Source organism: Eutrigla gurnardus (genome assembly GCF_963514095.1).
Source record: "Eutrigla gurnardus genome assembly, chromosome: 10".
Lineage (NCBI taxonomy): Eukaryota > Metazoa > Chordata > Actinopteri > Perciformes > Triglidae > Eutrigla > Eutrigla gurnardus.
Genome location: NC_139924.1, coordinates 9,502,574 through 9,522,500, shown reverse-complemented (window position 1 = coordinate 9,522,500; position 19,927 = coordinate 9,502,574). Strand labels below are relative to the sequence as shown.

The 19,927-nt window shown below is 42.7% G+C and overlaps 1 protein-coding gene across 2 annotated transcripts in view; it reads right to left on the bottom strand.

The window, feature by feature from the left end:
* pde2a (phosphodiesterase 2A) overlaps nt 1-19,927 on the bottom strand; it is a 116,485-nt gene that overhangs the window by 16,305 nt on the left and 80,253 nt on the right. For both annotated transcript variants that reach the window (XM_084020047.1, XM_084020048.1), the window contains exons 3-9: nt 6,952-7,041; nt 6,615-6,703; nt 3,622-3,731; nt 2,798-2,853; nt 2,476-2,535; nt 1,854-2,010; nt 1,163-1,215 (exon numbers count right to left, since the gene is read on the bottom strand). In XM_084020047.1, the coding sequence (XP_083876173.1) occupies nt 1,163-1,215; nt 1,854-2,010; nt 2,476-2,535; nt 2,798-2,853; nt 3,622-3,731; nt 6,615-6,703; nt 6,952-7,041 (615 nt within the window). The remainder of the gene's footprint in view (nt 1-1,162; nt 1,216-1,853; nt 2,011-2,475; nt 2,536-2,797; nt 2,854-3,621; nt 3,732-6,614; nt 6,704-6,951; nt 7,042-19,927) is intronic.

The following is a 19,927-nucleotide window of genomic DNA, read 5'->3' as shown; positions in this document are numbered from 1 at the left end:
GGCCTGATTTTTCTTTTTTCTTTTAAAATGAAGATTGATTCAAACCAGTTTTAAGGAGTTTATGTCCCCCCCCCCCACACACAAAAGGTATTCATGTTTTCTGCTGCCAGAGGACACTGACCACATTGGCCCTCGGTAGAAGAAAATGCCAAGACAAATGAGAAAAGAGGGGAAAAGAGCCTCTGATTATGCACCAGAGTCTCTTTATTTAAGCACTTATTTAAGACATAAAACAATCAACATTTTAAGCTTGAAATGGTATTTGTACAATCAGATTTTCACATTACTTTTCTATATGATTAATTATTAAAAACCAAATTGTCTGTTGTTTAATAATTAAAACACTGACAATGAAATATATTTTGAATACCTACATCTTCCTTGACGTTAAGTATATGCTGGCTGAGAGTAACGATCATTTTCGATATCAATTCATCTGCTTAGTATTTAATCTATTCGTTTTTTTGGCTTATAGAAGTTTACAAGTAAAAAATAAATTACATTTTCAAACTCCTTAATTTGAATGTAAGATGAAGAAAGAAGCAGCAAATCCTCGCTGGAACAAAAGAACAACCTTGATTTTTGCATGCCGACAAACTCTGACTTTACTTGCTCTGCTTTTGTAAAACGCGTTATGAAAGATTCAAAACATGTCCTTCATGCTCAATAACTGCTACGAAGAAAAAGGATCACAAGTATGGGCGTACATCCATTAAGGTTCTCTGAAGCTATTGGACTGAGACTTTGCCCTTTGATGCGGTATAACCTTCAAATATCTCTCCTCCCTCTTGCTTTATCTCATTTTTTTTATTATCATAGAACGAGTCTGTGCATTTAAATAGTTGTCAGGTTTCTGCACATACTGTACACCTCCTCTCTCCTTCTGTCTTTCCTCTCACCTACAGCTTTTTCCTCACCTACAATCGATCATTACAGCTCTGCCTCTGCTTCCCTCCTTTTTTTCTAGTCTATCATATAGATATATGGAGGGGGGGAGGGGGCATACTATGGGGAGACTATTGTGTGATAAAAAGCTTGTGGAATAGGTAATGACAGGAAGAGGGTGAAGTCATTTCATGTTTTGCATGTATTGCGCGTCTCTAACTCCATGTGTGTGTGTGTGTGTGAGCATAAGGGAGCATAAAATATCCCAGCCACTTACATAATTGATGACTTTGAGCTGGAGAGAGGCCGCATCAAGGTCAAAGAGCTCACCTGAAAGAGAAAAAGGATAGAGAGAGAGTGATGGGAGTAAAAAAAACAGAGAGGAGCAAGGGCAGAACAGCGTTAAGGAAGACGGGGGATGCAGAGCATGTACGCTGGTGGACAGAAAGCAATCCGGGGAGGGATGCATCGAGACAGCGAGGTCGGGGAAGGGTGAGCAGGAACCAGCCAACAGAGGGACTAATAATGAAGACAAGACAGCGGATGGAGGGCTGCCTGGACTGCAGATGAAGACGGGAGGAAAGAGCCGGACAGAGAAGCACAAAGGCGAGGCAGAGGGGATAAAAAATCTAGGAGACGAAAGTCAAGTCATATTTGTTGACAATTACCAGGGAGTAAACAACATTGATGAACGTGTATGTGCACAGGAACAGCATTAGCGAGTCCACTTCCATTATGCATGAGATTTTAAACAGTGATTTCACACAGGGGCTGTCACACGTTTCTTGTGCCATTGAAGGAGTTCATCTAAATTCATGGGGCTGTTTCTCCAGACGGCCGTACTCTATTAACATGCCTCACCTCACATATACGAGCGCGTGTGTCGCAGTTATGTTGGCCTCGCAGTTTCCTGTTTGTGTACACAGGGTTTAGGAAACGTAAGACGTATGTTAACCGCCCGTGCGTACCGCAGAGTTGCAGGATGTTGCGGTCCAGTTCGCAGTAGTCCTGGTCTGAGACGTTGAGGTGCAGCAGTGCATTGTGGGACTGTATGGGAGAGGGGCTGAGAGGAGGCCTCTGGTAGGACGTCTGAACCGCCTGGACCCGTGCACACGCCACTGACGCCTGTGATGATGAGACGCACACAGAGGAGCAGCAAAGTCAGTCGAGTTGACTTGAAATCGGAGAAAAAACTGTCTGAGGCTTTTATCCGGTGCTTCAAAGAACCAACAAAAATGAATGGAAAAGAAGGAAACCAGTCTTACACAGGAGATATAACATGATGGAGTGTTGACAGGAACTTTCTGAAGGAATCTCTCTAGAAATCTTCTTAGAAGTCTTAGAAACGTACATCTCGGGGGCTATTTTGTTTATTTTTAATAAAAGAAAGTAATGTTGTTTTTGCACGGTGTGCTTAAATGCTATCCCTTTGTCTGTGATGATACTTTTTTACAACCTTTTGTTGTGTGTTTGCCGGAGGCTCTGTGAATGCAGCATCGTTTAAAGGCAGGTCATCTATGTGTTGAGTTGTAATTAATTAAATAAAAAGCAAACCGTTCCAGCAGGTCGAGTCAGAAAGAGAAAGCTTACATGTTTCTCCAGCATGTTAAGATGCAGTTCATCCTGATCTGATAGTGGATTACAGCCCACCTGCAACACACACACACACACACACACACACACACACACACACACACACACACACACACACACACGCACACACACGTTAGTTAGTCGCAGGATGTACGTTCACGTCATTTGTGACAATAAAAGCAAATGAATACCCATGTTATAACACTGTCCTTCCTTTTTGTAGAGGAAAAGGTTATGCTGGGGATTGATTTTTCTATTTTTACTTCTGTTAATGAATTCATTGAAACCCTATAACACGTCCTTGAAAGCGAGGACTCACCAGTAAGACAGCGATGGCCTTGTCCCGCTCCGGGTCCAAGAGAGGAATGACAATGGCTAAAAGAAGGAACGACAAAACAGAAAGAAAAGCATTCATAATACATTGATTCAGACAAAACACCCTCTAGGATCTCTTATTGCCCTCCTTTAATTCTCATTCCATGTCCTTGTCTCACTTTTAATCTAATTTGTTCTTTGTCCATTTTCTAATACTGAATAAAAATGAACAGGAGGGGAAATAACAACTCTAACGCGTCCTTGTAAAACCCTGCTTATTATTTTCTTTTCTTTCATTTGTTATTCTTCTCGGTTCTTTGTGGACAAAATGAGTTTGATCTCGGAGGTGAGTGTGTTTACCACATTGGTCTTATTTCTAACATTGTTGAGTTTGTATTTATCGATCCACGGAGTGCAGATCGGTCATGCATGTGTACTTTATGAATACAGCCCTCCGGGTTTATTCTCTCATTTTTGTTTTTCAGACGCCCAAAAATGTTCATTTGAGGAGAAATGCAGAGTCTATTCACTGCACTTCATTCAAGCTCTTCTATTTTTTTTTTTTTCCCTCATCGCAGACCTTTCAATCCTCTCGTCCAATTGTATTGCCCACGCAGCTCCATACCTATCCTTCGGCAATCATCCTCTCTTGTTCGCTACTTCCCTCTACCTCCGTTTGTTAGTTTTTTCTCCCCACATCTCTGACACACCATCGCACATCCTCAAACAAGCACACACACCCACTCAGATGTCGGTCCATTTGTTCGAGCCCTCTCTGCGCCCTTCCACACACACACACACACACACACGTTGGAAAACTACACACACCTCTTCTGTGTGCTGGTAACGGCGCTGCGAGGCAGATTCTGTATTTCTCCGGCAGTTCGGTTGGAGGAAGGCCAGCGCACTGACATCGCTTCAGCTGCTCCACGATACTCCTAATACAGACAGACATAAAAGTTGAGTTGGACTCATGTTTAAGAAAAAGACAATTACCTCCAAACGCATCAGTCAGGGTGAGAACCGGAGGGAGACAGGCCGTCAGACAATTGGGGAGGCATGGAGGAAGTGGGGGATTTGGAAGACAATTGGAGCAAATGGAAAAATGATCACCGACATTACAAAAACAGACACGTTTGTGCTCATTGACACTAAGCAAAACATGTCTGGAAAGAACTATTATTCATCGTGAAATGATATGCTAACCCGATGCAGCCGTTTCTGTGTGTGTTTGAGAATGTGCTGGCCGGTTGTGAGGTGTGTGTTCTATTTAATGATGCTCTGTTATGCTTAAATATGACACGTTTCATGATTCTGGATTTACGCACACACACACACACACATGCGGCGATGTCACTGCATGATTCAGTAAACAAACACACTCTTCCAGCATTGCATGAATGAGGAAACGAAGGCCAAAAAGAAGGGAAATAGTTCCACTCGTGCTCACAGGTAAAAAAACCACGTGCTTCACATGATAATCTGGTAAACCCTCCGGCAGCTTCACACACCAACACATACAGCAGCAGTCACTCCATTACATCCTCACAGAGTCTGAAATCCCCCTCAAACCACTGCAGCCGAATCTCTGCATGGTGCATTGATTTCAAAGTGTCCATTTATTTCAGCTCACTGAGGAACAGTCCACTTCAGTCAAAAACATTCTTATCACAGTTCACCGCGGTGGCAAATATAGCTGACCTTTGTGTAATGTCATTTTTCAAAACAGCTTTTCCACGCGACCATGAAGCCAATTTATGGCAGGCACATAAACACAAAGTGTGGAAAAACACAGTTAATTTGTTTTCTGTGTATACAAGAACGTTGAATAACTTAGCTAGAATTGGCACATACATGCAGGTACATTCATGAAATGTGACCTCTGCATTTCACCCCTCCTGAGCTCGTTTAGGAGGGCGGCTGTAAAGCGTCCGAGGAGCTATTTGGGGTTCAGCGTCTTGCTCAAGGACAGGTCAGTCTGTGCATGCAGGACATAATAGGTAATACAATTTACCAATTTATAAGGTCAACTAAAGAAAATAGCTCAAATTGAATACCACATAGGTCAAGACTGGTACGGTGGCTCGTGGCGATAGTTAGCAGCAGAAGCACAGACTTGGAGATGAACATTTAAATAGACCACTTAGATGCGGCAAATGCGGCTGTGTAGGTGTGTGTTTGGCACTCGCAGAAATCAGCTGATGACTAATTGATCCAGATACCGCTAATGACTTCATGTTCCCGCCCGAGCCGCCACTACGAGCCCCATTTGTTGCGACTGCTTAACCATCGCTGAGAAAGACTGCTGTTCCCGACGGTGTGTATGCGTTCATGTTAATGCAGTGCAGGTATCGTGTTGTGTTATTTATAACGACGCGACCGACGGCGCGTGAAATAATTCCTCTCTGTTTTCAGGAGCTCAGCAGGCGCTCCACTATAACAGTTATTATCTGTGTGTTCGTCCATATGTTTGTGCAACTCTGAGGGGGACTGGCAGTAAAACTACACGCATTCTTTCAGATAAATAGCTCACACACAAAAAAAAGTTATCTAGCATCTTTAGTATATGTTTGGTATTGTATGCGTTGTTTTACGTAAGTTGGTTGAAATGAAAACTAAGACTAACTGAACAGTTTGCATTCAAAATGTGAAAAATCTTAATTACATAAATGTATTACAACCTGACAAATTGAATCTTGTCAAATCCATAACGACTTATAATGGGGGGGGGAATCTAATTATGAAACATTTGCATTTTAATTTGCGGTGATGGTGGCAGAGCGGTTAGCGCTGTCTCGTTCCAGGTTCAAACCCGCCGGCCCTTCTGTGCTGAATTTGCATGGTTTCTCCAGGTTCTACCGCGTCCTCCGGCAGTCCAAACATTAAGGATAGGTTCATTTTTAATCCTAATTGTCCATAGGTGTGAATGTGAAGCAGGATTGTTGTGCTCTCTGTGTGTGTGTTTGCGGTACTGTACATGTGATCCATGCTCGTGTCCTCGCGTGTTCGTGTCTGCATAAGTATGTTAGTGTGGCGATGAGGTGTTGGAGGGAGAGAAAAAAAAAAGGGTTCCTGTCTGATAAACAGACAGTTTCATCCATTATGCAGTATTGGTTTTTGGCGAGAGCCTGGACAGCAGTCGCAGCAGCGAAAGGGGTTGTGGAGTCTCAGAGAGCACTTAAGAGAGGAGAGGATCGCGGTGTCTCACTGAGGGACCCCGGGCGCCGTCACCTCGACTGTTAGCCCTGTGACGCTTCCGTGGGGAGAGGGATTGAAGGTGAAGAAGAAAGAGGAGAGGGGTGGAGGGGTGTGTGTGTGTATGTGTGTGTGTGTGTGTGGGGGGGGGGGGGGGGGGGGGGGGGGCGCAGAAGGGGGTACAAAGACAGCTTAGTGCTTCTAGTGCTTCATGGCTCTTTGGGGAGGCAGCAGGCTCAGAGGTAAAAAAAAGGGCAAAGACAGACTGGTGCGGTGAGGTGGGAAGGTGGGATAGCACATGACAAGCGAGGGAAGGAGTTTGTCAGAGAGAGGGGTGTGTAATAAGGAAGGGGGGGGGGGGGTGTAAAAGGTGGTAAAAGTAAGAGGATAAGAGACACGGAGAAGGTCCTCATGTGTCTTCATGATGACACTCCCGTCTCTGAGCTGAGCAGCTCGCGTTCATTCGGGTAACTATTCACATAGAAAACAGCTATTTCTCCTCCTCATCTCTCCCTTGTTCTGTTACGCAACATCTGTGGCTCACTGCATATAAACCCACACACACACACACACACACACACACACACACACACACACACACACACACACACACAAAGAGAACACACCTGATCTTTCCCTCCTGTGGCAGTTCATGTGGCGGGTCATCAGATAACAGCCTCGAGTATCCCTCCAGCAGGTAGACGCACACACACTCCTGGAATATAAAACACACACACACACACACACACACATACATACACACATGCACATCAATATGTAATATTAATCAGCTTTCAATTAATTTGATGAGCGATCTGCTTCATGCATCTGCTGGGCCTCCGCTCCCTGGTCTTATGGCAGGAACGAGGCTTTTGGCTCCACCAGCTTTCTAGTTCTCAGGTGATGAATCCAGAAAGTAACAGTAATGTTTGGCTGCTTGTGTGCGTCTGTCTGTGCAAATACCGTGCTCGGTAGCAGCTCCCGTATGCTGTCTCGAAGGGCCACTCGAAGCGTGCCCGCGTCAACAACCGCCGCCAGCCGCAGCAAAGCATCCTGGGGAAGGAGAAAAACAGATGCCCTGTTTGATTGTTTGTTTATGGTCTCAACGTGTGCCTCCAAAAATCTGAGGCTTTGGCTTTACTTCTTTGTTTTTTTGGTAGTTTTATGTAACAGCTCTTCCCCAGATATTTAGTTTGGCAACCTGCAAAGGCCTCTGATACAATATTTAAACTGCACAACGCTCTGCAACGCCTAGTTATCTTGTTGCGAGGCACGAGTGAGGCACTTAAACATGAACTGAACTCAAACACTGACAGTTAGCTTTGCTCTCCAGGACACTCCATGCATTTGTTTCATTTCGGCACTGTGAAAACCAAGCACTCGACAAGAAAGCGGTTGAATATTCATGAAATGAAATGGCAGCAAAAAAAAAAAAAAAATGTTTTCACAAATGACATAACAGATATTTAGTTTGGTCTCCTCGCCGTGTCCTTTGAAGTTCGCATTACTGAACTTGGAGGAAAGCGGCTGTTATCTTGATTGATCTTGGCCTCTGATCGGTCTGATCAAATGTAATTTGATCTTTTTTTTTATTAAATGTCTTTGGACTTTGATCAAATATCTTCCCACATTAAAATTCACCATGTGCATCGATTCTAAATACGGAGGAGAGCGGAGGATCTCATTACGGCTGAAACAAACCAAAAGGAAGTGATTCCTTCAAAATAAAGTCCAAACAAACTAGTCTGTACTAGTTATCCAACCAAAAGGCAAGAGTGGCCGTTCTAAGTGGCCACTCTCAGAGAATGGAAAAGTCATGATGCCGAAGATCAAATCCTTCACACCCGGCCAACTCCTCCATAAGGAGGCGATGCTTGTCCGATCGCTTCGACAAGCGCGCTATTTGCAGCATACGAAAAGGGGTCGACATAACAGCAAGGTGACTGTGGTTTGTTTCCTCTGAAAGTAACTTTCTACTTCAATGCAGACGAGATTTAGAAAAAAAAAACGGGTCGAGCAACAGGAAAACAGGAGAGCCGATCTGAGATAATGGGGGAGCTTTCATCTGAAGGTCATGCAAGATTGAGTTTGTGCTTTGAGGTTTCCACCTTCCACGAACATTCAAAATCAGGCGTCTGGCGGCCGCGACTTCACCAGATGAGCGCTCACGACACGGCTGGAAATTCATACGATGAGGATATTGATGCTCTGTGTGCGGTAACTTTAATCCCCACCAGTTCCAGTTATCACAGGGCATTATTATTAGAGCCAACCGCGGTCTAAAGACGGAATCTAAGCAGGACTTCAAAATCTGATCAAAGCGTGGGAAAAACACCAGGAGAAAATTTAACAGACTTAAAGCAGCAGCTTTTTAAAACTGTCTACTTAATACAAATTGGAAAGGAGACTATCATCTTTTAAATATTCTCGCGACTGCCTCTTTAAATTATTCTGACAAAGCTGAGAGAGAAAAGGAAGATCATGCTCCTTCCTGGAGTGTAACGCACAGGTACGATGTTCTACTCTCCGTCCGTCACCCTCCCTTTCATTATTATTGTCTCACAAATCCAGCCTTGTATTTGAGCGAGAGGAAACACGGGAGGAAGAAGAGGAGTCGTGGTCGGAAGGCGGGCGGGGGGAGGAAGGAGGGTCAAGGAGTGAGCGAGGAGAATAGAGGGAAAAAAGGGAGAGATGGAGAGTCTTGTCATGTCTGAGCACTCAGAGTTGGTTATTACATATGATTAGATATGATTAAATGCGATTAGCTTTGATCACTCAATCAGCCTGCCAGAGTGCTGTTGTAATGAAGCTGGAGCTCTGCCAGCCTGCCTGTGTGTGTGTATGTGTGTGTGTGTTAATAATTTAAGAGTGTGTTCCATCTTAAGCTGCGGATTTTGAAATGCTCATGCAAATCCTGATAAGTAATGTTTGATCGAAAGTACATCCGAACAGCAGACAAACAACCGAGCGTCTCTGGCTCCCCAATCTGCTGTCAAGAAGTCGTCGCGTATGGACGCCAAAACCTGTCATCCTGTGTGTGTGTGTGTGTGTGTGTGCATTACTAGCAATAATGTATGCCTTGGTAAATGTCAAAACTCTGTCTTATGACCTTTCACAATCATTTCTTGCCACAAACCATCTGTTATATTCATTTACCTGCTTCTCCACCCATGATCACATGGTTTTAGCTTTTTTTTGTTATATAACACAATCCCATCTCTATAAGCTCTTCCTATGAAAATATTGGAATGCTTTTTTGTGACTAATTTTGCTTCAAAAAATCACTTGATTATTTTGATTTTTTTTTACTTTTTTTTAATTTGCTAAGTCACTTCTATTTCGTTGTTTTCACGTAATGCTTTTTTGGGAACTGAAAAATAAGAAGCTTTTTTAATTGAACAGGGTACTTTTAGAGCTCAGCCAATAGGGATTTTTAAGGGTCGCTGAACCTCCACAGTGAGAAGAATTTGCGAGAAGAAAATGTAATCCTTCAATTAGTTCAGAACTGAAGCTTGACAGCCTGCAGATTTTGAATGAAAACAGCAATATATTTCCATTACACGAACACAGTTTGTCTTTCTCTAATGCCTCTCCAATTTATGTGAATTTGGATCAGGCTTTTAACTGAATTGAGTTGGAAATACCATAACCGGGCACATTTTTAATACGGCAGATGTCAAATACCCCCCCTCCCCCGACGATGGAGACGGAACCAAAAACCGTATGACAGGAGAACGTGAAGGGCCATTATGATAATGGTTTATTATATTTATCATTTCATTATATTTATTCAATTTTGGAAATAGTCTCATAGATCCCGTATTCATTCTACTCATTACATTACTGTCATTCACTATTTGTCACAGCGATGCACTCGTCTACAGCGGGGTGTACCGTTCTCCGGCCTCATGTGCAGCTGTACTACAATTACATATCTGTGTATGATCATACGGTGAATCCTTTCCTCCACATCTCTCGTTTCCCTCGCTGCACATCACCACCTGAACCCCCCCACTCCTACTTTTATCAGGGTGTAGCCTTCGCTGTTCTCCTCATCCGCAGCCTTTCTAATCACTTGGAGCACTACCGACGTTTTGAAGGTCACCTGTGATCAGCATTACTAAAGCGCGAGACTCCTCTCTCCCTCCCTCTTTACCTTTATCGGACGCCCTCTCAGATGCAAACACACTTTCCCTTAGGCTGCTGCGTTTACCACCATTTGACATTTAGTAAATCATGTTGCTTCACATGAAAATTGGAATTTTTACATGAATTGTAGGTATTGAGAGCGACTCCCTCCTCCGTGGCATTACTCACAGGTTCTCTTTCCCTGAATGTGTGAATCACCGGAATCTAATCATCATCCCTAACACTGGCAGCGGTGAGGTGTCCCACAAGGCACCTGATATCCCAACACTGCAGAACAAAAAAAAAGCTCTCAGGTAATCGTGATTCTGTCCCCACAGCAATGAATGCCTCTACCTGTTGCACCACACACTGACCTATCACTCAAAGCTGCACGGCCAACAGGGGATGTTTGCTTTTAGAAGGCAGATCAATGTCTACAATGCAGAATATTAATATGGTGAATGGAAGGCATTAACATGGTGCTTTTCGAGACACACACACACACACACACACACACACACACACACACACACACACACACACACACACACACACACACACACACACGGCCGTACAAGGAGCCAACTGCTCATCATCGGTGGTACGAAATCTTTCTCAAGGACGCTTCGACATGTAGACTTGCTTCAGATCACTGCTTAGTCCGAGACTGACTCAAAGAAATCAATATGGCGTCCCTGGCCTGGCTCTCGCATCGTTGAAAGTCTTAACTTTCAGTCTTTTATTACTTCAGGCCTTGTACGTGTTATCTGCACTGCTGCTGTTCTGGTGATATATTGCCTTCATCCTTACCTTTATCTTACCTTCCACTTGTTTTTGTACTTACTGCAGGTTTTCAATCGTAGTCAAAAAGCTACACAGGGTTTGAGGTGTGTTCTCTTGTTCTGTTACGCTCAGATTTGCTCTTCAAGAGGGCACTTAAGCCTCAAACAGCTCTCTGCCAACGGAGTGAGAACCTTCGTGGTCAGCCCACAGGTATAATGGAATGGAAAGGAGGTTACAGAGAAGCAGGCCATGACTTTTGAACAAGAAAATGCACTTGCTAATAAATGTAGGTAGAGGGGGAGAAAAAATGTACCGGTTCAATCAATCTTTACCCTGAACTACAGCAGTCATAAATCAGAGTTAGTAGAGAGGGAGGCAGACATGTGGAGCATAATTCCAGGAGGACAACTCACTGAAAATCTTAATTAAGTCTACATGGACAGAGCTGTAGCCAGGAGGATAACGCCAAATCGCCTCTGTATAATGTCGATATAATTTCCAACTGAGGAGAACTAGGCCAGATCAAATTTTCACATTCTTTCTAAGGTTGATTTTAGCGTGCTTCGGCTGCCTGGCGAGCAGGGATTGTTGGTGGCACAGAGAATAATACCGCGTGTACTGTATTATTTGCTGTACTTTTGCTCGCTAATAGTGAAAACACAAATCTTACAAATAGTTCAACAAATGCAGTTGAAAGTTCACTAAAGTTGAACTCCATGTGATTGACAATCTGCTTTGCCATCAAAAACCAATGTTTTACTCACACAGAATGGAAGTAAACAGAGGGCGGCTTTTCACCATGTTAATAAAGAAGATAAAACAACTATCAGGTAGAAACACTTCGGATGTCGCGATACAGAGCAAACAGTAATCATGTTCAATTCATAAAACAGAAATAAAACATTCAGTTTGGGTTGCAAACACACATCAGGAATATGGATGTCAGTTGTCATGGAGATGCCCCCCCCCCCCCCCATCTCCATGGTGACTGATGTTTCTCAGGTAACTAACGAATCTTCAAGCTCAATATTTAGAAATAATTATCCCTGCTTTCTGATCTGCTCCCATTTGGCAATAAGATGAGGGTTTAATTTGTTTGGATCAGATGTTGATGTGTACGATGTGCACAGCTACATACAAATACTCATCTTTTAAAAGGACACACAACACTTTTGAAGGTGTGTATTTGAATCCTGTCATATTCACCAAACAACTGGGAAAACCTTCCTAATGTGGTTCGATTGCTTTGAGTGTGAACAGGTCGATCTCCCATTGAGGTAAAACATGCAGCCATCACACATTAAAACTTATGGAATTTAGTTTTAAACACCTTCATGAGTACACTGAATGTACTGAGGGTAACTCATTCCTTTTAGATTAGCCAGTTAGCTGAATACCTATATCCTAAATTGGCCACATTAGGTAAAAACCTAGCTTAGCTAAAGACTCGACCGGGAGGATTAGTTTAAGGAGCTAATTGGAGCCTTTAGGGCAGCTTGCGTACTTCTTATCTGCTGCATTGTTCACAAAGCCGTCTCACTCTGTGAATCAAGCCAATCTGCATTTCAACAGGTTTACTGATCGACCTTGATCGAACAGCGAAAGGATAATGGCATCCCGCCTGCACATGATAAAAGGCATCCTCCTTCTCGCCTATAGATCCCAACATAAAACCAACTGTTTACACGCTCTAACAAGGCCCTTGGTCTCTTTCAGCACATCACTAGCTTGCTCACTCCTTCACCCGCCGCATGTGTAACCCAGGATATTTAAGTCACTGTTTAACAACAGTTTAACTCAACATTTAAACAGATTACTGATTGACTTTTGCCTGTTCGTCTCTTCCTGAAGGGGGAAAGGAGTGGAGAGGGACAATAAAGCCTAAATGACTGTGTCTCAATGTCTGTCTTAGAAGGAGCAGGGAAGAAGCAAGGTCACACACACACACACACACACACACACACACACACACACACACACACACACACACACACACACACACACACACACACAGCGTGGCCAGACGGAGGCTGGTAGAGTTGCAGTGGGTCCTGGTTGTTATTCCAACAGAGCTGGGTCTCCAGTAGCATCACTAACATACTGGAGACACATGCACTGTAGAATACAGCCAGGCCATGATGACGGGCCCCGCCATGTACACACACACACACACACACACAAGTGGGAAATCTATTAAACAGAGACCAATCAGAAGCACCATAATTCATAAATATTCCCTCAGCGTGACTGGAGTCGATGACGGACAGAAAGAGTGAGAAACAGAAGTTCAGACCTGAAAGAACAAGTACAAAAGCAGGACTTGACGGACTAAACCGTGGGGGGAACCTGATCCCGTAAAGACTGGAAACTACTCACTGATGAAATCACACATTGCTCAGAGGGGAGACAAGCATTTGGAGGGGCAACAAACCCAGATCCAATGTGAAGAATCTGTCCTTTTGATCAGTTTAAGCCTGGTCTTTGTTGGTAATGTGCTCTAATACATCACAGATCTACAATAAATATCAATCATTCATATCACATTTTTTTGTTTGTCTCATTAAGGCTTCATGCCTTAATTAAAGCCTGTGGCCAAATTTCATATGAGCTCATCTATAACCAAACCAACAACATTTGATTTGATGCTATAAAGTTGACGGAAATATTCTGTCATTAATAAATGCTGCCACTTCTCCTCTCAGTCAGGCTATTTCAGCATCTCCAGAGACGATGGCAGGCAGCTGCTCTCCTCTGGCCTTATCAATCTTACATTTTAATTAAAGAAGAAAAAGACAGAAAGAATTAAAAAAAAGTGAGAACAGCAGATTTCTAATCTGATTTATTGAAGTTTGTCCATGTGAAAACGGATCACTACATTTTTGTAAAAATACAGATGTATTAGTCTTTCTAATGTCTCTTTTATATGCAGGTTTACCTGCAAAATATGCAATTCTAATGCCTTCACAAAAATGTATGTTATGTAAAACAGGCCAAGTGGTTAAACAGAGTAAAAGGATTTTGCTTCTCGACACCCCGGCATTTAGATTTATTCTTTAGTCTTCTATTTGACTGTTCTAGTTCTGTTTGAATCTAATTATGTGTCCTTTTATATCACATTAGGATTTCTTAAATATTTTGTCTTCATGCATTTGTGTCTCTAAATGGCCTTTTTGTTGAAAGTTGCTGTTCAAATGCATTTGCCTTGCCTTGATCTATGTGGTTAGCGCTGTCGCCTCGAGGAGACGAGGAAAGGAATCAAGGAGCTAAAAACTGGGAAACGGGAAAGACCCAATGTATAGGTGTTACTGAGGGCTCCCCGAAATGATTTGATCCCAACTATGCTTCTTCCAAAGATTTAAATATATAAAAATCCACCTTAACCTGAATACAACCAAGCAAATATAAATCTTCCTTTCGTTTAATCCATCCATCCATCCATCCATTGTCTACAGCTTATCCTGTATTTGGGGTCGTGGGGGGCTGGAGCCGATCCCAGCTGACATTTGGCGAAGGCAGGGTTCACCTGGACAGGACGCCAGTCCATCGCAGGGCCTCCTTTTGTTTAATATTGTTGTGAAATTGTCATGTAGAAGGTCAATAGAATTAAAATATGAATCTGTCAACAATGATTATTTTAATGGCTAAGCATGTATACATGTATACAGGGCACAACAGGCACTACCGGTTTAATAAACAACACGATTTTATACGATCGGCTTGGTAATCATTGAAGACTTCTGGACTAGAACGAAAGAAAAATGGAGATTGTACTTAGTTTTTATTGTGAGAACATAGAGAGCAGACGAAGAATATCCGGCTGGTTAGCGCTGTAGCTTGTCCTTCTCTGGAGCTGCGGAGGCTGAGGGACGGTTAGACCTATGCTCTATGTTTGGTATTACTACTCCATGGCTAGTCGTTACAGTGAAAACCTCACCGAGTGAGTCTGGACATGCTGGTTTAACCGCTACAACGGTTCACTTAAAAACAGCAGCCACTCAGACCAGCCTGCTACGCTGGGAATGTCCGTTCTGCTCCCATATCTTTCTGAGGCACACGTAACATTTCATGTTTTTCTTGCTGTGTCCAGCTTGTTCAGCTTGACCTGCCGGCAGCGGTTTATTCCTGTTGAGTGTCTTCTGGCCTATGTATGTGTTGGTCTACTAGAGGATTACTGTGGAGCTTGTTATTTGGTAAATTGTGATGTTGTTTTCCTTTATTGTTTAACCTTTTGCATTTTACAGGCTTAAGTCATGTCTGAGTCATGCCATATATATTGTGATTTTAACTACGTCAGGCTACTTTGAAATCCCATCAACTTTTCAATCCAATTTAAATATATCTATACAATATAAATAGACACAAGAGAAGATAAATACAAACATGTTAAAAGGACATTCTGACAATGTCAAAATTGAACGATGGCGTATTAGGGCCACTGTCGAAAAAAAAAAAAAAAAAAAAAAAACGGAGCCGAGAGAGGTGGGCAATATTCTGAGATTAAAAGTTGCAAATTTGCTAGTTTATTGGGATGCTAACAACCGGCATTTATGCTAGTTAACTTCCCATGAATGTCGCTTTTATCTTTCTAATTAATCCATCCCAACGTGCGACAACGCTGTTGATCGTTACAGTTGGTTAATTTTATATGGGCCAAATTGTCATCTTATGTGTGTTTGTTGATCGGGTGGTTTGGCTAAGCTAGCGGTCATAGAGGAAGTAATCATGTAGCTTGACCCGGATGTTTGCCATTGCTATGACAACAAGTGAAACCTACCACTAGCTTAGGCCCCGCTCAATAAATACAAATAAGATGACAATTTGGCCCATATAACATTAACCAACAATAACGATCAACAGCCATCACCCTAAGGACCTTAGTAAAGCGTTGTCGCACGTTGGGATGGATTCATTGGAAAGATAAAAGCGACATTCATGGGAAGTTAGCTAGCATAAATGCCGGTTGTTAGCATCGTAATAAACTAGCAAACTTTAAAACTCGCAAATTTGCCACTTAAAAACTCGCAAATTTGCTAGTTTTAAAGTCGCAAATTTGCCACTTTAAAACTAGCAAAATCGCGAGTTTTAAACTCAGAATATTGCCCACCTCTCTCGGCTCCGTTTTCTTTTTTTTCCGACAGTGGCCCTAATACGCCGTCGTAAAATTGCATCAATGGGGGAAAACAAAACCTTTTATTTTTTCTCTAATTGGAATAATTAACTTCCCATAATGCTTTAGAGGATGAAATATAATGTTGCCGCAGAGTCAATGACTTAGATCTGGACTACAACTTGAGCCATTTTGAGCCTGTATTTGTAGACATTTCGCCAAATTTGCACCATGTAAATGAAAAAAAAAAACCAGCAAAAAGTAGCTGTTCCTGTTTGCACTGCTACCATGAAAACAGACAACTCTTACTGAATTGATTTATTGATAGAGAAAAAATCTAAATGATGGTCATAATAGAAATACTGGCCTGATTTGACAACATATTATAAAGCATTACTTTAGTAATATCCTGATGCAAACTGAGTAGGGATGCAGTGAAACATTAAGCATCTTGTCTCATTTAAATGGATAAATGGATTGTCATCGGTTCTCACAGAGCGACTGGCCTCCTCTCAAATGTCAACAACTGCCAATCAGGGCTGCTCTAAATATCATGGCCGCCCCCAAAATGCAACAGATGTGTCATGTATGATAGCACCTTTTGTTAGAGACAATGATGCCTGAGCTTACCTCCTTTTTCCTCTTTTGGGCAGCAGTGCTTTAAGGGGCTTTTCAATGCTCAGGGCAGGAAAAGAGGGAGCATGTGGAGAGTCTCTCATTCACACAAACTCTGTCTGTGAAGCCAAACTAATGGTCTCCATTCTTCATCCTCACCTTTCTTTTTTCCTCCATCCTTCCCTCATCTGTAGCCAATGCACGCTCGCCATCATTCTCGCCCTGTTCTCTCTAATGTTTTGCATAACCTCGCTATTCACATTTTCCATCCCCACCCATTTCCCTCCGTCACTTTGTCACCTGTCTGTTTCTCCATTTCTCCCCCACATCCCATTATCCCCCCTCCCCCGTCTCTCCACTGCAGGTGTTTGACCGTCATGTCGTCATATGGCTGTTGTTCTATTTTAATCTGACTCTTCTGTTCAGGAACAGACACCCACATGCTCTCTTCTCTTGGCTCCATTTCACTCCTTTTTTATTCTCCAGTATCTATCTATCTATCTATCTATCTATCTATCTATCTATCTATCTATCTATCTATCTATCTATCTATCTATCTATCTATCTATCTATCTATCTATCTATCTATCTATCATATATTATCCACTTAACATGCTTCTGATATGACAAATAAATAAGCAGTTAAACAAGGATAAAAAAAAAAAGCTAAAAAAGTGTTGCTGCCTAGGAAACTGCTTGCAACCATATTGCCATGGATACATATAATGCAGTTGCCATGTAGTTCACATTCTGGCTCCACTGGTAGTTTGTTACACAGAAATCACTCTGAAAAAAGGAGTTTGAATGCGGGATCAGTTGTGTTTAATCGCGTCACTTGCTGTAGACGTGCCGGGGAGGATGGGGGGGGGGGCTTACCTCGATGTAAACACCAGCAAGGTTCCATCAATCATGGCTGAAATAACAACTATTGCTCCTTTGTACAGGTTGTGAAGTCCCAGATAAACCGGGTAATCAAACGCCGTCCTGTCTGAGTTCGTAACATCACCCAGAGGTGCTCTGTGAATTTCATTGAGCAGCATTCACTGTGAATAGCAAGCCACCAGTTTTACTATGTTGTTGTGATTTAGTTTAAATTAATAGATAAACATTTTGGTCAATTAATTTAGGACTTGCTATTCATTTGTGATGACACACTGTATCCTCTATGTTGAATTGTGTGTCTGGAGACCGACTTCTATGTTTTTTCTCCAACTCGCACAGGAGAGATCTGTGCAGCAACTGGTTGTTGTTCGAAAATAGTTGCAGGGCTGGAAAATGTGAAAGCCTAAGTTGTTGCAGACTGAATCTATGTTATGTCACATCACTCACAGGGACATGCAGAGGCTTCAAAGCCACTACGAGCCACCCGCGAGATTCAGTTGGCAACAAGTAAGACGGTCTATTCTGAACCCTCTTTTCACTTGAAAGTGGGATGACTGGATGTAAAAAAAAAGAAAAAAGAAAGCTGTTACTTAGAAATAACAGACCTGTGAGAACTGAGCAATTAATATGAAAAGTGATATTACACTCAGCAGAATTTAAAGAAACCCTTTGGTTTGTCATATGCTTCCCTACCTAACACACACAACGCCATCTTCGCTGTTGCTATTAATACACGTAGATCTGAGAGGAAGCCAACATACTCCATAGAGGCTGATATCAGTATGTTTGACATTAACCCGCCAGCTAGATAATAACTGGAACCAAAGGAATTACTGTTCTCTGTGCCGGGGAGGAATCGCCAAACAAATCTACCGTATCAGACTTGAATTGAATTATACTCTATTGAACTACGCAGTGATTAGGATTGTCAACCTGTTTTCACGTTGGCTTGTCTATTTCCTTTATTTTCCATTATTTATTCTCAGCCAAATCTCCGTTAACCCCCCCCCATGATGGCTGCCAGGACATTGTCGAATGTTCCCTCCCTCCATGTCCATATCTCGCTTTGTTAATTGTCAACACGGAGGACTCGGAGCGTTTCTTCTTTGGGCAGGAAGAGACAGGAAGTCAGGAAAACCGAGAAACGCGTGTAATCACAGGAACGAGAGAGGTGTACTGCCTGCACTCAAACGTTCACATACTTGTTAATAACCACAGAGCCTTCCTACCCGACTCCAGCCTCAGGTTTAACACGTCACTGTGTGAATGGCAGTGTGTGTGTGTGTGTGTGTGTTTGTGTGTGTGCCTGTGTGTTCGTGGGATCCCACTTCAAAGTGCACACCTGGGACAGCTATTGCACATCAATGCAGCAAATTAAAAATGAAAATTAATTAAATTGAATTTTAAACACGGTGTGATTAGGTCACCCAAACTACACATGCACACACACACACACACACACACACACACACACACACACACACACACACACACACACACACACACAAATAGAAATATGTACAGGTGCAAGCTCACGATATGATTTTAATGATAACATGCAAAACATGAAATATTAGATGCAAAGAACACGCACGTTAATTTGATTTAAATGTTGTTTGTACTGTATTGGACTCTTAATGAGATTCAGAGGCTTTGTGTGTGTGTGTGTGTGTGTGTGTGTGTGTGTGTGTGTGTGTTTGTATTCGTATGTGTTGGGTACATTATGCCATTGTTTGGGGGTAGAATAAATTTCCTGTTAAAATTTCCAGGATGAACTCCCCCCTGGGAGCTTCCCTGTTTATCTGTTCAGGAACTCACACACACACACACACACACACACACACACACACACACACACACACACACACACACACACACACACACACACACACAGTGTAACACAATGCCTCAGTCTCCTGATGTTACCTCTAAGTCTCCTTGACATTTTACTCACCTCTAACTCCCCCCCCCCACCAACCTCCCCCTCTGTGCCTCCCTCTCCATCGTTTCTACTACTGGGTCAACTCATGTCCCTTTTCCCTCTCCTTTCCCATGACCTCCTTTCCTCTTATATGTCTTTCGCCTTTAAAATAATCTTAGGTCACCTTGAGCAGTGTGTGTGTGTGTGTGTGTGTGTGTGTGTGTGTGTGCGTGTGTGCGTGTGTGTGTGTGTGTGTGGTTATTGTATCTGAATTTGATCACTCACAAACACTAAAAACCTGTAATGTGATTGTCCATTTACAGACGAGTGTGAAGGTGTGTTTGAGTTGTTGACGGGAAGTGTTCACGGGAAGGATGGGGGGGGGTCAAGGGGGTCTTTCCTGTTCACATGAGTCATAAACCTTTGCTACGCTCCTGCCTGCTTGTGTGTGTGTGTGTGTGTGTCCTGCTGGATGAAAGCACACATGAAACGAGAAAGTGAGA